The sequence below is a fragment of the Ranitomeya variabilis genome, chromosome 1 (assembly GCF_051348905.1).
Source record: "Ranitomeya variabilis isolate aRanVar5 chromosome 1, aRanVar5.hap1, whole genome shotgun sequence".
Taxonomy (NCBI): Eukaryota; Metazoa; Chordata; class Amphibia; order Anura; family Dendrobatidae; genus Ranitomeya; species Ranitomeya variabilis.
This window is the reverse complement of record NC_135232.1, coordinates 534,451,362-534,474,835: the sequence shown is the minus strand read 5'-3', so window position 1 is coordinate 534,474,835 and position 23,474 is coordinate 534,451,362. Positions and strand designations below refer to the sequence as shown.

At 43.3% G+C, this 23,474-nt stretch overlaps 1 protein-coding gene across 1 annotated transcript in view; it reads left to right on the top strand.

Annotated features, from left to right (window-relative positions):
* LOC143766682 (excitatory amino acid transporter 5-like) overlaps positions 1-23,474 on the top strand; it is a 2,075,093-nt gene that overhangs the window by 1,141,684 nt on the left and 909,935 nt on the right. Inside the window, exon 4 of the mRNA XM_077254538.1 lies at positions 10,027-10,126. Within this exon, the coding sequence (XP_077110653.1) occupies positions 10,027-10,126 (100 nt within the window). The remainder of the gene's footprint in view (positions 1-10,026; positions 10,127-23,474) is intronic.

Below are 23,474 nucleotides of genomic sequence, written 5' to 3'. Positions count from 1 at the left end.
ATGGGTATTAACAAATTCCCAGGCTATAAACATCAGCCCACGGTGGTCGACTTTCCCTCTCTGGCACAGAAAATTGTGTGGGAGCCCATGCCATTTTTGTTTCCATTGTCTCCATTAGTAAAAATATGAACAATAGTACAAATATGAACCCCACTTACCACCACTGCAGGGCAAGTGGGAAGAGCCAAGCAAAGTGCCAGAATCAGCACATCTAGTAGATGTGCCTTTTCTGGGCAGCTGCGAGCTGCTATTTTTAGGCGGAGGGGGTTTATCACGGCCTCTTACTAGCCTGGGAATACCACCCCCCATCTGTCTGCTTTAGCAAGGTTAGTTGTCAAAAATGGGGGGACCCCCCACCATATTTTTATATTATTTATTTAAATAATTAAAAATAAGCCGTGGGGACCCCTCTATTCTTAATAGCCAGCCTTGCTGAAGCTGACAGCTGAGGGTTGTAGCCCACAGCTGTGAATTTTCCCTAGTTGGTTATCAAAAATACAGGGGAACCCATTACTTTTTTTTAGTTATTTATTTACAGTGCAGGAGCTGCTGATGAATACTCTGATCAATGGAAAGATAGTTAGCAAGGCAGAAAAAAGATATTTGTCGAGCCAGTTCAGCCTATATTCCAAGGCAATTCCTATTCCAATTGCTATACATTCCGCAGCTCCTGCTCTCACTGTTATTAATGGCACAGGCGGATGTCAGCTGATGGGAGCTGTAGTCTCATCAGCTGACACCAGTGACTGGAGGTAAACTTTATACCTCCGGTCACAGCTGAGCGCTAATGCTGTCTTTTGACAGTGTGGGAACCACGGGTCTCTGACCGGTATGGATGATTTCACTGCTGATCAGAATCGCTATGCTGGTGTTTCTTACACTGTCACATAGCATGGGAAGCACCAACTTTTGTGCTATATATGCTCAGCTATATTCAACTAGCTATTGAACCCGTTCTACGCCCGGGTGGCGAGCATTTATATTGGTATATGGTCACCATCCTGTCATGTGCTGCTCCATCCTGCGTCCCCATCCTGTCATGTGCTGCTCCATCCTGCGTCCCCATCCTGTCATGTGCTCCTCCATCCTGCGGCCCCATCCTGTCATGTGCTGCTCCATCCTGCGCCCCCATCCTGTCATGTGCTCCTCCATCCTGCGCCCCCATCCTGTCATGTGCTGCTCAATCCTTCGTCCCCATCCTGTCATGTGCTCCCATCCTGCGCCCCCATCCTGTCATATGCTGCTCCATCCTACACCCCCATCCTGTCATGTGTGTGCCCCCATTCTGTCATGTGCTGCTCCCATCCTGTCATGTGCTGCTCCCATCCTGCGCCCCATCCTGTCATGTGCTCCCATCCTGCACCCCCATCCTGTCATGTGCTGCTCCCATCGTGCGCAATCATTCTGTCATGTGCTGCTCCCATCCCGCGCCCCCATTCTGCCTGTTCCTGTTTCCATTCTGCCATATGTTGCTCCCATCTTTCTCTCTCCGGCTCTACTGCCCGAGTGCGGCTGTGCTGAGTGCGGGCGGCTGTGCTGAGTGCGGGCGGCTGTGCTGAGTGCGGGCGGCTGTGCTGAGTGCGGGCGGCTGTGCTGAGTGCGGGCGGCTGTGCGTGGCTCTGCTGAGTGCGGGCGGCTGTGCGTGGCTCTGCTGAGTGCGGGCGGCTGTGCGTGGCTCTGCTGACTGCGGGCGGCTGTGCGTGGCTCTGCTGACTGCGGGCGGCTGTGCGTGGCTCTGCTGACTGCGGGCGGCTGTGCGTGGCTCTGCTGACTGCGGGCGGCTGTGCGTGGCTCTGCTGACTGTGGGCGGCTGTGCGTGGCTCTGCTGACTGCGGGCGGCTGTGCGTGGCTCTGCTGACTGCGGGCGGCTGTGCGTGGCTCTGCTGACTGCGGGCGGCTGTGCGTGGCTCTGCTGACTGCGGGCGGCTGTGCGTGGCTCTGCTGACTGCGGGCGGCTGTGCGTGGCTCTGCTGAGTGCGGGCGACTGTGCGTGGCTCTGCTGAGTGCGGGCGGCTGTGCGTGGCTCTGCTGAGTGCGGGCGGCTGTGCGTGGCTCAGCTGAGTGCGGGCGGCTGTGCGTGGCTCTGCTGAGTGCGGGCGGCTGTGCGTGGCTCTGCTGAGTGCGGGCGGCTGTGCGTGGCTCTGCTGAGTGCGGGCGGCTGTGCGTGGCTCTGCTGAGTGCGGGCGGCTGTGCGTGGCTCTGCTGAGTGCGGGCGGCTGTGCGTGGCTCTGCTGAGTGCGGGCGGCTGTGCGTGGCTCTGCTGAGTGCGGGCGGCTGTGCGTGGCTCTGCTGAGTGCGGGCGGCTGTGCGTGGCTCTGCTGAGTGCGGGCGGCTGTGCGTGGCTCTGCTGAGTGCGGGCGGCTGTGCGTGGCTCTGCTGAGTGCGGGCGGCTGTGCGTGGCTCTGCTGAGTGCGGGCGGCTGTGCGTGGCTCTGCTGAGTGCGGGCGGCTGTGCGTGGCTCTGCTGAGTGCGGGCGGCTGTGCGTGGCTCTGCTGAGTGCGGGCGGCTGTGCGTGGCTCTGCTGAGTGCGGGCGGCTGTGCGTGGCTCTGCTGAGTGCGGGCGGCTGTGCGTGGCTCTGCTGAGTGCGGGCGGCTGTGCGTGGCTCTGCTGACTGCGGGCGGCTGTGCGTGGCTCTGCTGACTGCGGGCGGCTGTGCGTGGCTCTGCTGACTGCGGGCGGCTGTGCGTGGCTCTGCTGACTGCGGGCGGCTGTGCGTGGCTCTGCTGACTGCGGGCGGCTGTGCGTGGCTCTGCTGACTGCGGGCGGCTGTGCGTGGCTCTGCTGACTGCGGGCGGCTGTGCGTGGCTCTGCTGACTGCGGGCGGCTGTGCGTGGCTCTGCTGACTGCGGGCGGCTGTGCGTGGCTCTGCTGACTGCGGGCGGCTGTGCGTGGCTCTGCTGACTGCGGGCGGCTGTGCGTGGCTCTGCTGACTGCGGGCGGCTGTGCGTGGCTCTGCTGAGTGCGGGCGGCTGTGCGTGGCTCTGCTGACTGCGGGGGGCTGTGCGTGGCTCTGCTGACTGCGGGCGGCTGTGCGTGGCTCTGCTGACTGCGGGGGGCTGTGCGTGGCTCTGCTGACTGCGGGGGGCTGTGCGTGGCTCTGCTGACTGCGGGGGGCTGTGCGTGGCTCTGCTGACTGCGGGGGGCTGTGCGTGGCTCTGCTGACTGCGGGCGGCTGTGCGTGGCTGTGCTGGGGGCCTGAGCAGGCGGGGACACCGGCGCGCTGTGGGGGTCAGGTGCCGGGGTCGCCGCTAGCTCAGGCCCCCGGCACTTGCTATATTTACCTGTCCTCCCGTTCCACTGCTGCGCGCCGGTCTGTCTTCCGGGTCCTGTCCTCTGGCTGTGACTGTTCAGTCAGAGGGCGGCGCGCATTAAGCGCGTCATCGTGCCCTCTGAACTGAACGTCTCAGGCAGAGGATGTGGAGGACGGAGGCTCGCGCGCAGCGGTGGAACGGAGGACAGGTAAATATACTCACCCTCCTGGCTCCGTGGCTCGTCCCCGCTTCTCCGTTGGAGATCGCGGTGTGCGTTCAGTGCTTACGCATACCGCGATCTCCATGGAGCGTCACTCTGTGGGGTCCAGACTGCGCCGGCGCTTGCGCTTGCGCAGTCTATAAAGGCTTCGGACAGAGTGACGCTCCCAGCGTTATATTATAGATGATTAAATCGACGATCAAATCTGCGAAGATTGCAAATTCGGTGATTGTGAACTGAACCAAATATTGAAATATTCACTTATCTTAATTAACCCCTTAATCACATATGACGTACTATCCCACCGAGGTGACCTGGGACTTAATTCCCAGGGACGGGATAGTACGTCATAGGCGATCGGCCCCGGGAGCGTGGCCAATTGCCACCGGGTGTCAGCTGATTATTACAGACTGCTCCTGGCACACTAACCCCCGGGACACTGCGATCAAACATGATCACAGCTGTTGTGAATTCTGTTGTGGGTTCTGCTCTTGGGCTCCCTCCGGTGGTTATGAGTGGTGGTGCTGCTGTTTGTCCTTCACAACGGTCATCAGCTGCTTCCACTTTGGACGGGGCTATTTAGTCTTGCTCCTTCCTTTAGTGAGTGCCAGTTGTCCATTGTTTTCTAGGGACCCACATCTCAGCTTGGTTTCTCCTTCTGGATTGTCCAAATCATCAAAGATAAGTCCTGGCTCTGTTTTTGCAGTCCACATGCGGTGGACTTAATTGTTCTGTGAATTGCTATGTTTTTTCTTGTCCAGCTTTGTCTGTGTTAAGATTTACTCAGCCAAGTTGGAAGCTCTGGAGTCACAGAGTTACCCTCCATGCCTTTAGTTAGGTGTGGAGATTTTGTATTCTCTGTGGTGGATTTTGTAGTATTTTTTATACTGACCACACAGTACTCTTTCCTGTCTTTTCTTTCTAGGTAGCGTGGCCTCCATTGCTAAATTCTGTTTTCAGTCTGCGTTTGTAATTTCCCTCTCCTCTCACAGTCAATATTTGTGGGGGGCTGTCTTTCCTTTGGGGATTTTCTCTGAGGCAAGATAGTATTCCTGTTTCTTTCTTTAGGTGTAATTAGTCCTCCGGCCGTGACGAGGTGTCTAGGGAGTGACAGGAACATCCCACGGCTACTTCTAGTTGATGTGTTACGTTCAGGGTCTGCGGTCAGTATAGAGGCCACCTACTCCAGAGCTCGTCCATGCTGCTCCTAGGCCACCAGTTCATAACACACAGCATTCCTGCAGCATAGGGAAGCATTGCACAGGAAGGGGGCTCCCTGCGTGCTTCCCTGAGACCCTCGGAACAACGCAATGTGATCGCGTTGTTCAGAGGGTCTCCTACATCCTCCTCCCTGCAGGCCCCAGATCCAAATGGCCACGGGGCTCCTTCCGGGTCCTGCAGGGAGGTGACTTGCAAGCGCCCGCTCACAGCAGGTGCCAGCAAGCCTCCCTGCAGTGCCTGTTAGATCGCTGATCTGACACAGTGCATTGCAAAGTGTCAGATCAGCTGTATGACATACTGTGATGTCCCCCCCCCGGGGCAATGTTATAGTTATTAATGTTGAAGGAAGACTTTAAGTCCATCTAGTTCAACCCATAGCCTAACCTAACATGCCCTAACATGTTGATTCAGAGGAAGGCAAAAAAAAAAAACATGTGGCAAAGAGTAAGCTCCACATTGGGGAAAAAAATTCCTTCCTGACTCCACATACGGCAATATTTACTTGTGTAAAAAAAAAAAAATTCCTTAATAAAGAAATATATATATATATATATATATATATATATATATATATATATATATATATATATATATATATATATATATATATATATATATATATATATTGTTCCAATAAATACATTTCTTTATCTAAAAAAAAAAAACAATAAAAGTACACATATTTAGTATCGCCACGTCCGTAACGACCTGACCTATAAAACTGTCCCACTAGTTAACCCCTTCAATGAACACTGAAAAAAAAAACCGAGGCAAAAAACAACGCTTTATTATCATACCGACAAACAAAAAGTGGATTAACGCGATCAAAAAGACGAATATAAATAACCATGGTACCGCTGAAAACGTCATCTTGTCCTGCAAAAAATGAGCTGCCATTCAGCATCATCAGTGAAAAAATAAAAGAGTTATAGTCCTCAGAATAAAGCGATGTAAAAATAATTACTTTTTATATAAAATAGTTTTTATCGTATAAAAGCACCAAAACATAAAAAAAATATAAATGAGGTATCGCTGTAATCGTACTAAACCGAAGGAAAAAACTTCTTAATCAATTTTACCAAACGTGGAATGGTATAAACGTTCCCCCCCAAAAAAAAATGAAATTCATGAATAGCTGGTTTTTGGTCATTCTGCCTCACAAAAATCGGAATAAAAAGCGATCAAAAAATGTCAAGTGCCAGAAAATGGTACCAATAAAAATGTCAACTCGTCCCGCAAAAAACAAGACCTTACATGACTCTGTGGGACCAAAATATGGAAAAAATTATAGCTCTCAAAATGTGGAGAGGCAAAAACTATTTTTTGCAATAAAAAGCGTCTTTTAGTGCGTGACAGCTACCAATCATAAAAATCCACTGAAAAACCCGCTATAAAAGTAAATCAAACCCCCCTTCATCACCTCCCTAGTTAGGGAAAAATAATAAAATTAAAAACATTTATTTATTTCCACTTTCCCATTAGGGTTAGGGTTAGAGTTGGGGCTAAAGTTAGGGTTAGAGCTACAGTTAGAGTTAGGTTTGGGGCTAAAGTTAGGGCTACAGTTAGGGTCGGGGCTACAGTTAAGGTTGGGGCTAAAGTTAGAGTTAGGGTTGGGGCTAAAGTTAGGGTTAGGGTTGGGGCTAAAGTTAGGGTTTGGATTACATTTATGGTTGGGATTAGGGTTGGGATTAGGGTTAGGGGTGTGATTAGGGTTATGGTTGGGATTAGGGTTAGGGGTGTGTTGGAGTTAGGGGTGTGTTGGGGTTAGGGGTGTGGTTGGGATTAGGGTTAGGGGCATGTTCGGATTAGGGGTGTGGTTAGGGTTATGGTTAGGGTTGGGATTAGGGTAAGGGGTGTGTATGAGTTAGGGTTTCAGTTAGAATTGGGGTGTTTCCACTGTTTAGGCAAATCAGGGGCTCTCCAAACGAGACATGGCGTCCGATCTCAATTCCAGCCAATTCAGTGCTCCTCCCCTTCCGAGCTCTCCTGTGCGCCCAAACAGGGGTTTACTCCAACATATTGGGTATCAGCGTACTCAGGATAAATTGTACAACAACTTTTAGGGTCCTATTTCTCCTGTTACCCTTGGGAAAATACAAAACTGGGGGCTAAAAATTAATTATTTTGGAAAAAAAAAAGAATTTATATTTTCACGGCTCTGCATTGCAAACTGTAGTGAAACACTTGGAGGTTCAAAGTTCTCACAACACATCTAGATAAATTCATTAGGGGGTCTTCTTTCCAAAATGGTGTCACTTGTGGGGGCTTTCAATGTTTAGGCACATCAGGGGCTCTCCAAATGCAACATGGCGTCCCATCTCAATTCCAGTCAATTTTGCATTGAAAAGTCAAATGGCGTTCCTTCCCACATATGGGGTATCAGCGTACTCAGGACAAATTGCACAACACATTTTTGGGTCCAATTTCTTCTGTTACCCTTGGGAAAATAAAAAATTGGGGGCAAAGTATCATTTTTGTGAAAAAATATGATTTTTTATTTTTATGGCTCTGCATTATAAACTTCTGTGAAGCACTCGGTGGGTCAAAGTGCTTACTACACATCTAGATAAGTTCCTTAGTGGGTCTACTTTCCAAAATGGTGTCACTTCTGGGAGGTTTCAATGTTTAGGCACATCAGGGGCTCTCCAAACGCAACATGGCGTCCTATCTCAATTCCAGTCAATTTTGCATTGAAAAGTCAAATGGCGCTCCTTCCCTTCCGAGCTGTGCCATGCGCCCAAACAGTGGTTTACCCCCACATATGGGGTATCAGCGTATTTAGGACAATTTGCACAACAACTTTTGTGGTCCAATTTCTCCTGTTACCCTTGGTAAAATAAAACAAATTGGAGCTGAATACATTTTTTGTGAAAAAAAGTTAAATGTTCATTTTTTTTTAACATTCCAAAAATTCCTGTGAAACACCCGAAGGGATAATAAACTTCTTTAATGTGGTTTTGAACACCTTGAGGAGTGCAGTTTTTAGAATGGTGTCACACTTGGGTATTTTCTATCATATAGACCCCTCAAAGTGACTTCAAATGTGATGTGGTCCCTGAAAAAAAGGTGTTGTAAAAATGAGAAATTGCTGGTCAACTTTTAACCCTTATAATTCCATAACAAAAAAAAAATGGTTCCAAAATTGTGCTGCTGTAAAGTAGACATATGGGAAATGTTACTTATTAAGTATTTTATGTGACATACAGTACAGACCAAAAGTTTGGACACACCTTCTCATTTAAAGATTTTTCTATATTTTCATGACTATGAAAATTGTAAATTCACACTGAAGGCATCAATACTATGAATTAACACATGTGGAATTATATACTTAACAAAAAAGTGTGAAACAACTGAAAATATGTCTTATATTCTAGGTTCCTCAAAGTAGCCACCTTTTGCTTTGATGAGTGCTTTAAACACTTTTGGCATTCTTTTGATGAGCTTCAAAAGCTAGTCACCGGAAATTGTTTTTACTTCACAGGTGTGCCCTGTCAGGTTTAATAAGTGGGATTTCTTGCTTTATAAATGGGGTTGGGACCATCAGTTGTGTTGAGCAGAAGTCTGGTGGATACACAGCTGATAGTCCTACTGAATAGACTGTTAGAATTTGTATTATGGCAAGAAAAAAGCAGCTAAGTAAAGAAAAACGAGTGGCCATCATTAAGAAATGATGGTCAGTCATTCGGAAATATTGGGAAAACTTTGAAAGTGTCCCCAAGTGTAGTTGCAAAAACCATCAAGTGCTACAAAGAAACTGGCTCACATGAGGACCGCCCCAGGAAAGGAAGACCAAGAGTCACCTCTGCTTCTAAGGATAAGTTTATTCGAGTCACCAGCCTCAAAAATCGCAGGTTAACAATGGCTCAGATTAGAGACCAGGTCAATGCCACACAGAGTTCTAGCAGCAGACACATCTCTACAACAACTGTTAAGAGGAGACTTTGTGCAGCAGGCCTTCATCGTAAAATAGCTGCTAGGAAACCACTGCTAAGGACAGGCAACAAGCAGAAGAGACTTTTTTGGGCTAAAGAACACAAGGAATGGACATTAGACCAGTGGAAATCTGTGCTTTGGTCTGATGAGTCCAAATTTGAGATCTTTGGTTCCAACCACCGTGTCTTTGTGCAACGCAGAAAAGGTGAATGGATGTACTCTACATGCCTGGTTTCCACCGCGAAGCATGGAGGAGGAAGAGTGATGGTGTGGGGGTGCTTTGCTGCTGGTGACACTGCTGGGGATTTATTCAAAATTGAAGGCATACTGAACCAGCATGGCTACCACAGCACCTTGCAGCGGAATGCTATTCCATCCGGTTTGCGTTTAGTTGGACCATCATTTATTTTTCAACAGGACAATGACCCCAAACACCCCTCCAGGCTGCGTAAGGGCTATTTGACCAAGAAGGAGAGTGATGGGGTGCTACGCCAGATGACCTGGCCTCCACACTCACCAGACATGAACCCAAGCGAGATGGTTTGAGGTGAGCTGGACCGCAGAGTGAAGGCAAAAGGGCCAACAAGTGCTAAGCATCTCTGGGAACTCCTTCAAGATTGTTGGAAGACCATTTCCTGACAGGGCACGCCTGTGAAGTGAAAATCATTCCCGGTGACTACCTCTTGAAGCTCATCAAGAGAATGCCAATAGTGTGCAAAGCATTCATCAAAGTAAAAGGTGGTATGTTGAAAGACCTAGACTATAAGACATATTTTCAGTTGTTTCACACTTTTTTGTTAAGTATATAATTCCACATGTGCCAATTCATAGTTTTGATGCCTTCAGTGTTAATGTACAATTTTCAGTCATGAAAATACAGAAAAATCTTTAAATGAGAAGGTGTGTCCACACTTTTGGTCTGTACTGTATCTCTGTGATTTAAGGGCATAAAAATACAAAGTTGGAAAATTGCGAAATTTTCAAAATTTACCCCAAATTTCCTTTTTGTTTACAAATAAATGCAGGTAATATCAAATAAGTTTTACCATTGTCATGAAGTACAATATGTCATGAGAAAGCAATGTCAGAATCATCAGGATCCCTTGAAGAGTTCCAGAGTTATAACCTCATAAAGGGACAGTGGTCAGAATTGTAAAAATTTGCCCGGTCATTAACGTGCAAACCACCCTTGGGGGATAAGGGGTTAAACAGTTCCTACCACAAGATAGCTCATGTTTGTGAAAGTCTCATCATTGTGCCACATACACCTTGCACCTCATGGTGTTACTAGAGGCCCTCAGGATAAATATCGTATACCAAAGAAAGTGTCCTCCTTTTTTCTTTCCTTGAATTTATTTCAGTTTAAATTCTTAAATTGCATATTTGCCATTTTTTAGGTCTTCTGTTAGGCAAAATGGGAGAGAGAGGATCTCCTTTAATCAATGTATGCCAATGTCTGAATGAAGCAGTGATGAAAATTGTGGCAGTTGCAGTTTGGTAAGAAAAAAGGACTCCTGTCTTTTAAATGTATGGCAATGTATTTTTACATGTATTTTACTTTATTGTATTTAACAGTTATACTTCAGTGGCTGCAGTTCCTATTAGTAGGGAAGATTGAGTTAACTGTAGGACCGACCCATCGTGGGGAGGAGGATTGGGTAATTTTTGGGTTGAGAAAATAGGAAGTCAAGTTGAGTATGTGTGTGTGTGTCATCAGAATACTTTTAGCAGACGAGTTGTTAGATTGAATGGTTTTAAAGATTTGGGTAAGAAAAAGAAGAAGTAGACACAGTATTTAGGGTTAGGAATTTAAGTGGGTTACAGTGGGCAGGTTAGAGTGTGTTAGATAGTGACAATATGTTTGTGGTCAATGCCCTATCAACAAACATTGTAAATATCAATAGGAGAAGTGAATGTAACAAAGTTTGATATACTGTAAATCTTATTAAAGAAATAAGCTCCTTCCTTCATTTAATAAATATGTTTGTTGGCCTTGTTTTATAATTTACATAAGTTAATAAACAGCTGCACATCTGATGTGGGCAATACACACACACACACATATATAATGCGTCAGCAAACAGTTATTCATGTATATATGAATTCCAATATTGGTTATACACATAAAAACATGAAGCAATTAGTTAACTTTTTTTTTAATCAAAAGTCATATAAGCCTGGTTTGCCAACCATCTGTAAATTTACCGACAGTCCATTAAAATGGGGTGTCAAGGATAACATATGGGGATCACGCAGATCATATTAGTGTTACCACTTTGTCACAGATGACACCAGAGAGATCACGCAGATCCACCCCCTGCTACCAGTTGTCAGAGGAACGCAACTCCTCTGCCTCAAGTCATCAGGGCTATTACTCAATTGACTGACAAGTGATAGAAGAGGAAGAGACTGCTTCCATTACTAGGCCACTTATTAGAGAACTCACAATGAGCATTTAGTATATACAGTGGCTTGCATATTCATTCCCCTTAGCTTTTTTCCTATTTTGTTATATAACAACCTGTATGTAAATGTTTTGTAATCCGATTTGTGTGTGATTCATCAGCACTAAATAGTCTGAGCTGATGAAGGGAAGTGAGAAAAATATAGGCATAAATTAAATTTATGGGGTCAAATAACTAAGAATCGACATCTGCATATGTATTGACCCCTTTTGTGATGAAGCCCCAAAACATATCTTGTGCAAGCAATCACATTTATAAGTCACATGCTTAGGGAAAGGAAGTCCACATGTGTGCTATCTAAGTGTCACATGGTCTGTCAGTACACACACCACTTTTCTGAAAAGTCACAGAAACTAAAACACCATTAAGCAAGAGGCACCATTAACCAAACAACACCATGAAGACCAAGTAGATCTCCAAACAATTTGAGGACAAAGTTTTTGAGAAGTACAAGTCAGGGTTGGGTTAAGAAAAATCCCAAATGTCTGATGACCCATGGAGCACCATCAAATCAATTATCAAAATAATAATAATAATCTTTATTTTTATATAGCGCTAACATATTCCGCAGCGCTTTACAGTTTTGCACACATTATCATCGCTGTCCCCGATGGGGCTCACAATCTAACTTCCCTATCAGTATGTCTTTGGAATGTGAGAGGAAATCGGAGTACACAGAGGAAACCCACGCAAACACGGGGAGAACATACAAACTGCTTGCAGATGTTGTCCTTGGTGGAATTTGAACCCAGGACTTCAGTGCTGCAAGGCTGCAGTGCTAATCACTGAGCTACCGTGCTGCCCTATCATCAAATGTAAAGAACATGCTACCACAACAAACCTGCCAAGAGATGGCCACCCACCAAAACTCTCAGCCAGGGAAAGGAGAGCATTGAGCAGAGAGGCAGCAAAGAAACCAAAAGTATCTCTTAAGGAGCAGCAGAGTTCTCAAGCAGAGACTGGAGTACCTGTCCATACAACCACACTAAGCCATACACTTCATAGGGGTGGCTTTTATGCAAGAGTGGGCAGAAAAAAAGCCTTTACTTGCACAAAAATGTTAAGGCTCACTTTTAGTTTGCCAAAAAGACATGTGGGACACTCACCAAAATGTATGAAGGAAGGTGCTGTGATCAGATGAGACCGAAATGTAACTTTTTGACCACTGAGGCAAACGCTATGTCTGGTGCCAGCTAACATATGTCATCTCCCTAAGAACACCATCCTACCAGTGAAGAATTGTGCTGGCAAAATCATGCTGTGGGGATGTTTTTTGGCAGCAGAGACAGGGAAAATGGTCTCAGCCAAGAAAAAGTGGATGGTGCCAAATGCAGGGATTTTCTTGAGCAAAACTTGTTTCAGGCTGTTAGGGATTTGAGACTGGGATGGAGGTTCATCTACCAACAAGACAATGATCCACGCATACTGCTAAAGCAACACTCCAGTGGTTTAAGGGGAAATGAGCAAATGTATTTTTGGAGCTCTCTAGTCAAAGCCCAGACTTTACTCTAATTGAGAATCTATGGTCATACTTGAAGACTGCTTTTCAACAAATGAAACCATCTAAGTTAAAGGAACTGGAGCAGTTTTGCCTTGAAGAATGGACAAAAATGCCAGTGACAAGATGTGGAAAGCTCATAGAGACTTATCCAAAGCAACTTGCAGCTGTAATTGCAGCAAAAGGAGGCTCTACAAAGTACTGACTTTAGGGGGGTGAATAGTTGTGCACATTGAAGTTGAGAGTTAAATGAAAACCAAATGTTCAGAATTTTAGGCATGTTCTTTACATGAACTGATGCAATCTCTAAAAAATAACCTTGGGGTTGTGATGAAGCAAAGCACAAAATACTGCCATGGGGGTGAATATGTACGCAAGCCACTTTACACCTCTGAATCCAATTCATGAAATATGTATATTATGAGAGAGCACAAAAATGCTCGGGTGCTCATTGCTCGGTTCGAGCAAATTGGAATGCTTGGGTGCTTCTCGACCAGAGCAATGAGCCCAATGTAAGTCTATGGGAAACCTGAGCATTTTTACCGAGGCCCCCAAAGGTGTTTAGACGGTCTAAAAACAGCAGTAATCATTGGGAACATTGCTCAAATGACATGGGAACATTATGGGGAATACCCCTGTAAGCATTTCTGACTCCCAGGTCACTGCTGTGAATAATTTTGTTCACGTCTTACGCCACTTTTACAAACTCACCAGAAAACATACAAAAACAAAATCAAAATGGATTTCCCTGGGAAATATGTTAAGGTACATCCTTTCCAGAGTAATGACTTGTACATAAGGCAAAATAAATAACCAAAAATAAAAATGCTCCTCCGCACCTTGGGCTGTGTTCACACCTAGCGTTTTTGATGCGTTTTTAAACTTTAGCATTGCTTTCAACCAAGACTAATGCATTCACTGGGAAATGTCATTTTAACATTTTACAACCTAAGTTGGCCATGTGGTGTGTGACACATCATCAGACACATCCTGTTTCATTTATGAAGGAGGGACTCAAAGCCACAAAGCCTATTTTTAAGGTCTGTCATGTTTGCCGGCAGTCCGGACATCTTGCCTCCAAGTGTCCGCAGAGTTCGAGGAAACGTCAGCGTCTAGTGGCAGTTGGAGGAGGTACATTAGACACAGCGACATTTACCTCAAAATTGTCCTTCAAGGGGACAATTACCATAGGCCCATCCACTCTTATGGTAGAGCTTTGCGTAGACTCTGGGGTGGAGGATAATTTAATGTCATCTGCTTTCGCTCAGCGACATGCAATACCCCTGGTGATGCTCGCCAAGCCAATAACCATTCGAGTGGTAAATGGGTCGACACTACCTTCACAGATTACACACCAAACCATCCCTTTCACTCTTTCTGTATCTCCATCACATCAGGAGATTATTTCTCTTTTGGTCCTTCCTGAGGGAGTTGATGAGATCCTGTTGGGGATACCCTGGCTTCGTTTTCATTCTCCTCATATAGAGTGGTCCTCAGGGAAAATTTTGGGATGGAGTAAATCCTGTGAGGGTAGATGTCAGAGGGAGTGCGTTCAGGTTGCTACAACTGAGGTACCCGCAGATCTTTCCTCTCTCCCCAAGCACTATTGGCCTTATGCCGACATGTTCTCCAAAAGGGCTGCGGAGACCCTTCTGCCTCACCGCCCCTATGACTGTCCTATCGATCTCTTGCCTGGTGCTGAGCCTCCCCGGGGTCGAGTCTATCCATTATCTCTCCCAGAGATGGAGGCAATGTCTCAGTTTATCCAAGAGAATCTGGCAAGAGGTTTTATTAGGAAGTCAGTGTCACCTGCAGGGGCAGGGTTTTTCTTCGTGCAGAAGAAGAGTGGAGAATTACGTCCATGCATTGGGTCTTAACGCCATCACCGTTAAAAACAAGTACCCACTACCCCTGATATCTGAGCTCTTTGATAGGCTACGGGGAGCAAGGGTATTTACTAAATTAGATTTGCGGGGTGCTTATAACCTGATTCGCATCCGCGAGGGGGACGAGTGGAAGATGGCTTTTAACACCAGGGATGGGCACTATGAATATCTGGTGATGCCCTTCGGGCTCTGTAATGCCCCAGCCGTTTTCCAGGACTTTGTGAACGACATCTTCCGGGAGATGCTCACCACCTCGGTCGTAGTCTATCTGGATGATATTCTCATCTACTCTCTAGATATTGACTCCCACCAGAGAGATGTTAGCAAAGTCTTCGACCTCTTATGGGCATACTCCCTCTACGCCAAGTTGGAGAAGTGTGTGTTTGAGCAGGAGTCCTTGCCATTCCTTGGTTATATCATCTCTGCCCAGGGTGTGGCTATGGATCCTGCCAAACTACAGGCTGTGATGGACTGGCAGGAACCCCATTCACTTAAAGTGGTGCAGCGCTTTATGGGGTTCATCAATTACTATCGCCAGTTCATTCCACACTTTTCAACTTTGGTAGCTCCCTTGGTTGCCCTCACCAAGAAGGGAGCAAATCCCAAGTTGTGGTCGGAGGATGTCTCCAAGGCATTCCTTTCGATTAAGTCACACTTCGCTAGTGCTCCTATTGTACATCGCCCCGATGTAGATAAGCCATTTGTAATGGAGGTGGATGCCTCATCCGTTGGTGCTGGAGCAGTCCTTTTCCAAAAGGATGCTCAAGGTCAGAAGCATCCTTGCTTCTTCTTCTCCAAGACCTTCACACCAGCGGAGAGGAATTATTCCATCGGGGACAGGGAGTTGCTAGCAATGAAGTTAGCTTTTTCTGAGTGGAGACACCTCTTGGAGGGAGCTCGCTTTCCCTTCCAAGTATTCACCGACCACAAAAACTTGGTGTACATACAGATGGCCCAGAGGCTGAATTCTCGTCAGGCCAGATGGTCTCTGTTCTTCTCCCGGTTCCATTTTACTCTCCATTTTCTCTCTGGGGAGAAGAACATTTGTGCCGATGATCTCTCCCGCTCTGTAGTGTCATTTGAGGAGGAGGATGAGGAGCCCTCGGCTTATTGTCCCCTCTGAGAGCCTGAGAACTGTGGCTCCGGTTTCACTTGAGTCCGTGCCCCTGGGCAAGACTTTCGTGCCAGCGAATTTGCGACCGTAGATTCTCTCTTGGGCTCACTCGTCCAGAGTGGGTGGACATTTTGGAACCATGAGGACATTTTGGAACCAAGAGGACATCTGAGCTTTTGGCGAGGACATACTGGTGGCCGCATTTGGCCCGTGACGTCGGGGACTATATTCGGGCGTGTGTCTCCTGCGCCCAGAATTGGTCTTCACGGCAACGGCCTGCTGTGTTACTTTACCCCATGCCGGTGGCAGACAGACCCTGGGAGATGGTTGGGATGGACGTCTCGCGGCTGTACCATCATTTGGGTCATCACCGATCATTTCTCGAAAATGGTGCATTTGGTGCAACTACCACGGTTACCTTCTGCACGGGCCTTGGCGGCGTTGTTCATTAAACATATTTTCCGCTTACATGGAATGCCTGATAAAGTTGTCAGCGACCGGGGTCATAGTAACATAGTTAGTAAGGCCATCCAGTTCAGCCTATATTCCATCATAATAAATCCCCAGATCTATGTCCTTCTACAGAACCTAATAATTTAATGATACAATATTGTTCTGCTCCAGGAAGACATCCAGGCCTCTCTTGAACCCCTCGACTGAGTTCGCCATCACCACCTCCTCAGGCAAGCAATTCCAGATTCTCACTGCCCTAACAGTAAAGAATCCTCTTCTATGTTGGTGGAAAAACCTTCTCTCCTCCAGACGCAAAGAATGCCCCCTTGTGCCCATCACCTTCCTTGGTATAAACAGATCCTCAGCGAGATATTTGTATTCTCCCCTATTAGATCGCCCCTCAGTCGTCTTTTTTCTAGACTAAATAATCCTAATTTCGCTAATCTATCTGGGTATTGTAGTTCTCCCATCCCCTTTATTAATTTTGTTGCCCTCCTTTGTACTCTCTCTAGTTCCATTATATCCTTCCTGAGCACCGGTGCCCAAAACTGGACACAGTACTTCATGTGCGGTCTAACTAGGGATTTGTACAGAGGCAGTATAATGCTCTCATCATGTGTATCCAGACCTCTTTTAATGCACCCCATGATCCTGTTTGCCTTGGCAGCTGCTGCCTGGCACTGGCTGCTCCAGGTAAGTTTATCATTAACTAGGATCCCCAAGTCCTTCTCCCTGTCAGATTTACCCAGTGGTTTCCCATTCAGTGTGTAATGGTGATATTGATTCCTTCTTCCCATGTGTATAATCTTACATTTATCATTGTTAAGCCTCATCTGCCACCTTTCAGCCCAAGTTTCCACCTAATCAGACCTTTCTGTAGCAGAATACTATCTTCTCTTGTATTAACTGCTTTACATAGTTTTGTATCATCTGCAAATATCAATATTTTACTGTGTAAATCTTCTACCAGATCATTAATGAATATGTTGAAGAGAACAGGTCCCAATACCGACCCCTGCGGTACCCCACTGGTCACAGCGACCCAGTTAGAGACTATACCATTTATAACCACCCTCTGCTTTCTATCACTAAGCCAGTTACTAACCCATTTACGCACATTTTCCCCCAGACCAAGCATTCTCATTTTGTGTACCAACCTCTTGTGCGGCACGGTATCAAACGCTTTGGAAAAATCGAGATATACCACGTCCAATGACTCACCGTGGTCCAGCCTATAGCTTACCTCTTCATAAAAACTGATTACCGTATATACTCGAGTATAAGCCGACCCGAGTGTAAGCCGACCACCCTAATTTTGCCACAAAAAACTGGGAAAACTTATTGACTCGAGTATAAGCCTAGGGTGGAAAATACAGAAGCTACCGGTGAATTTCAAAATTAAAAATAGATGCTCCATACCATTCATTGTGGCCCCATAGATGCTCCACATAAAGCTATGCCACATATAATGCTCTGCACCGTTCATTATGGCCCCATAGATGCTCCACATAAAGCTGTGCCATATATAATGCTCTGCACCTTTGATTATGGCCCCATAGATAGCTGTGCCATATACAATGCTCTGCACCTTTGATTATGGCCCCATAGATAGCTGTGCCATATATAATGCTCTGTACCTTTGACCTTTGATTATGGCCCCATAGATGCTCCACATAAAGCTGTGCCTTATATATAGTGCTCTGCACCGTTGCCCCATAGATGCTCCACAAAAAGCTGTGCCTTATATATAGTGCTCTGCACCGTTGCCCCATAGATGCTCCACATAAAGCTGTGCCTTATATATAGTGCTCTGCACCGTTGCCTGTTAAATATGCTTATTTTGCATATTTATTTAAATCAGGATTTAACCAGGTGCGTTATTCTTAAAAGAAAAATGTCGTCATATTCACATAAAAAGTATAGTGGTTTATTGATTGTCCATAGAAAAATCACTTTGCAGCAAAAACATAAAACAGATGAAAATAGTTACGAACGGATTGTCCATGTGTAGAGATCAGCATTAGTTACCCCTCTTTCCCAAGTCCTGAATGGAAGCCGTCTCTTTGTGTGAAGTTTGAAGGTCATGATGGCTGCCAACAGCTGTTGTTCCTTCCTTCTCGGACATCCATGGAGAGAATGAGGGTGAAGATGGGAGATGACAGTCCCACGTGACAAAAGGCCCCCTCCACCCTCCTAAGAGGTGTTTATATATGGGTCTACAGACCACGTGTTACCCTTTATAAGGCATTGACTTTTACATACACAAAAATAGCTCTTTGTACTGTCAGCAAGAAGCAATGTGCTCTGTACTGAATTGAGATTCAGAATAATTCAATAAATTAATATTTAACAATTCCCCCTTTTGAGGGTGACAGACATTCATTGATTGGAACCCTCAAATTAAATATATTAATAAAATCTTCTTTCTTCTTTTCTTCTTCTTTAGCAAAATAATTTAGTGTTTATAATATCAATAATAATAATAATAATAATAATATTGTTCTACGTATTCAATAATATAATGATATGTAAATTCATGTTATGGTAAGCCGTGACTAATATTCATAAAATATATGTGATTATACTTCCCTATATCTACTTGAAGCATCTCAGGTCTGATGTCATCTGATGTCATCTGGTCTTCATTTTGATGTCTTCTCCTTGGTTCTTTTTAAACAATCTTTATTATAATTCTTATGAAATAGATGATGGCATGTAGATATTGTAGAGACTGTGTGTCATGTGTCAATCAAAGTCTATAAATTCAAATGTTTATAAGAAAACAAAGTTCATAGATGTGATGTAGCTTTAATATCTGTGCAATGTCACCTTTAAAAACCTGGACTTACATTGTCTCGCCTTGGAAATCATCTGGAATCTCCATATCATCCGTAGTGCTCTTGGAACAGGTGTTTTTGGTCAGCACAGCAAGGGTTAAATTGACTCTTCCCTGCTAAATACAGTATAGCACCATAACCAGTCTTTAGTGCACCGGACACATGTCAGGGTTGTAGCATCCTGACAATCACCTGATTGTTCACCAGATTTCATGGAAGTCTTATAGGTGATAGGAAACCACTGGAACATAATAACACAGTTCATCTTAGCATCATAGGATCATCGTCCTCTCCGTGGTTGGCAGATAGGATATTATACTCATACTTGTCAGTGATGGATGCTGTAGTTGTGAGTGGTGACATGAATTGTATTTGACACAGTCTATTATTACTCAGAAATCATAGCATTGTTACCTTGTGAAACTTCTGGATAACGGATTTTTCTTCCTGCAACTTTTAATTGAATTTAAAAATATACAAAGTCTTTATTAACGTAACTTTAGTATCTTGATTGAAGTCTTCATTCCCTATTCTATACCAAATCTGGTAATTTTCCTAACCTATAATATCATACCATAGCAATCAATAATATCCATATAATTATTATCAGAATATTAATATGGAACTCAGATTTGGAAAAATAAAATAATAATAATAATGATAAAATATTATTAACCATATTCTTCATGTGATAGGACATTTTTATGTCATGGGTGTAATTTCTTTTTGAACCCATAGATGTCAGTGTGTCTTTTATGTAACAAGTGTTGATATTACTAAAACTTTATTAATAGAACAATAATATGTAAGAATGTGTAGCCATGAACCAAAATAAGAATTTATACAGGTCCTTCTCAAAAAATTAGCATATAGTGTTAAATTTCATTATTTACCATAATGTTATGATTACAATTAAACTTTCATATATTATAGATTCATTATCCACCAACTGAAATTTGTCAGGTCTTTTATTGTTTTAATACTGATGATTTTGGCATACAACTCCTGATAACCCAAAAAACCTGTCTCAATAAATTAGCATATCAAGAAAAGGTTCTCTAAACGACCTATTACCCTAATCTTCTGAATCAACTAATTAACTCTAAACACATGCAAAAGATACCTGAGGCTTTTAAAAACTCCCTGCCTGGTTCATTACTCAAAACCCCCATCATGGGTAAGACTAGCGACCTGACAGATGTCAAGAAGGCCATCATTGACACCCTCAAGCAAGAGGGTAAGACCCAGAAAGAAATTTCTCAACAAATAGGCTGTTCCCAGAGTGCTGTATCAAGGCACCTCAATGGTAAGTCTGTTGGAAGGCAAAAATGTGGCAGAAAACGCTGTACAACGAGAAGAGGTGACCGGACCCTGAGGAAGATTGTGGAGAAGGACCGATTCCAGACCTTGGGGAACCTGAGGAAGCAGTGGACTGAGTCTGGTGTGGAAACATCCAGAGCCACCGTGCACAGGCGTGTGCAGGAAATGGGCTACAGGTGCCGCATTCCCCAGGTAAAGCCACTTTACCTAAGTGGTCCCAAGTACTTTTTTCTGATGAAAGCAAATTTTGCATGTCATTCGGAAATCAAGGTGCCAGAGTCTGGAGGAAGACTGGGGAGAAGGAAATGCCAAAATGCCTGAAGTCCAGTGTCAAGTACCCACAGTCAGTGATGGTGTGGGGTGCCATGTCAGCTGCTGGTGTTGGTCCACTGTGTTTCATCAAGGGCAGGGTCAATGCAGCTAGCTATCAGGAGATTTTGGAGCACTTCATGCTTCTATCGGCTGAAATGCTTTATGGAGATGAAGATTTCATTTTTCAGCATGACCTGGCACCTGCTCACAGTGCCAAAACCACTGGTAAATGGTTTACTGACCATGGTATTACTGTGCTTAATTGGCCTGCCAACTCTCCTGACCTGAACCCCATAGAGAATCTGTGGGATATTGTGAAGAGAAAGTTGAGAGACGCAAGACCCAACACTCTGGATGAGCTTAAGGCCGCTATTGAAGCATCCTGGGCCTCCATAACATCTCAGCAGTGTCACAGGCTGATTGCCTCCATGCCACGCCACATTGAAGCAGTCATTTCTGCCAAAGGATTCCCGACCAAGTATTGAGTGCATAACTGAACATTATTATTTGATGTTATTTATCAGGAGAACAATGAGTAAATAACATACCAAAATTTCAAATTTTGAATTAAGTAGCTCTTTTTATTTCATGCCATAAAATTAAACATAAATACAAAAGGTCATATATATAAATTCATGTGAATCACACTAAAGTGCTAATTTATGACACAGGGTAGAATAGGTCGGACTACAAATGCTAAAGCAAGCAATGGGGAATCATCATATTTCATTTATATGAGGAAGCGGCACACTCTGCACGCGAAACGCAGCGTTGGGGACTGTGACACAGGCTGGGACAGGACGCCTCATCTCATTATGGGTAAATGCAATTATCTTTTGTGTATACAAATGAGGGATTAAGCTGTCTGCCGTACATAATGTGGATATTAGGTTTTTGATAATGGCAATTGGCACTTTACTTCACTAATTATCCACAGCGGATGGTGTGAATGCGGCAATATAAGGGGGAAGGAATCAGCTTAGGCATTAATACATGAATCATGGTAACTTTTTTAGCACACAATATAAATGAAATATGATGATTCCCCAATGCTTGCTTTAGCATTTGTAGTCCGACCTATTCTACCCTGTGTCATAAATTAGCACTTTAGTGTGATTCACATGAATTTATATATATGACCTTTTGTATTTATGTTTAATTTTATGGCATGAAATAAAAAGAGCTACTTAATTCAAAATTTGAAATTTTGGTATGTTATTTACTCATTGTCCTTCTGATAAATAATATAGTCATATGAGTTGCTATACCTACATGGGTCAGTGAATGTTTCTGGTGTCGTATAGAATTATTATTTGATGGTTTTTTTGTTTGTTATTAAAAAACACTTTTATTTGATTGGACGGGTGAAATATGCTAATTTATTGAGACAGGTTTTTTGGGTTATCAGGAGTTGTATGCCAAAATCATCAGTATTAAAACAATAAAAGACCTGACAAATTTCAGTTGGTGGATAATGAATCTATAATATATGAAAGTTTAATTGTAATCATTACATTATGGTAAATAATGAAATTTAACACTATATGCTAATTTTTTGAGAAGGACCTGTATATGAATAAATGAATGAGTGAAAGAATTGTTGTATTTAACTCAGAATTGAAACATTTGTTATATAATGAAACCATATGACCATTATATTTGATAAAGCAATATACTTGTATTAGTCATTACTTTATTAAATATTGATTTTTCTTTTTGAGATAAAAAATGAAAATTGAGAATAAAAATTGAAGAAAAAGTGAAAAATGAAAAGTGGAAAATAAAAAATGAAAATAAAAATAAAAATAAAATTAGGCCTTTATATGTTGATGATGAATGCAAAGGTTATGTCTCAATAACACATTCCCTTTAATATTTCCATAATCTAGATGTTGTCATAACCTTGGATTACCAAAATATTGAAATTATGCAACTTTGCATATAATAACCTTCATTAGAGAAAAAAATGACTTTATAATACTTATTGTATTGTACCCAATAATACCTTATTAATATTTATTTTTTATTAAAATGTGTGAAAAAGAGGTATTGATGAAATGTGATGATGTAATCTGGATCAAAAACACATTTCCCCCTTTAATGTCAAAAAATATTATTTTATGAAAAAAATAAATTTGTAAAAACCAAAATTAAAAAAATAATTAATTTTAGAACTGTCATATCAGCTTATGCCATATATTTGTTTGAAAATGTGTACCCATCTATGTAACTAAAAAAACACTAGATATAAAAAAATTATAATTTAACCATATTGATGTGTAATTGCACTTATTCACTATTTACTAAATCAAGAAATAATAATTAAAGAAATATATGTAAATATATGTTGAGTAAATAATATTTAAATATATATTTTACTATAGCAATTTAACTAAATCTTATTTTCTATTTTCTCATACACACAAGTTTTTTTTTTTTTTTCTCTCAACATACCATAAGTCATGAGGCCTCTTACATACTGCACGTTCCACATTCCACGCTCCTTACGTTACTCTTCATTCTTAGCAGCTGCTTATCTGTCACTCAAACTGTGATTCACATAGAAGTTCACAATATATATATTACATACAAAAAACATGTATATTAACCCAAAATATTGTGTCCTAATTATCAATCAATGCGCATTGTAATCTATTAAATTTAGTATTCTAATATTTATTTGAAAATTCCCCAATTATTATTTACAGTAACGCTATGTTCTATCCTATGGATAAGTCTCATCTATAAGAAATTTGAGCATCTGTTCCACAGCTATTTCTGGTACAGGACCTAGAACTTCTGAAGTTTCTTCTTATAGCTCTAAGTTGAAACAAGAGTGTAACCTGTCACACCATGCAGTGAAGGAAAAAAACTATATATTACCATGCAAAGGGAAAAAAACAAGTTTTTAGTTTATTAGTTATGTATTATTCTTTTTATTAAGTGTTAAATATATATAC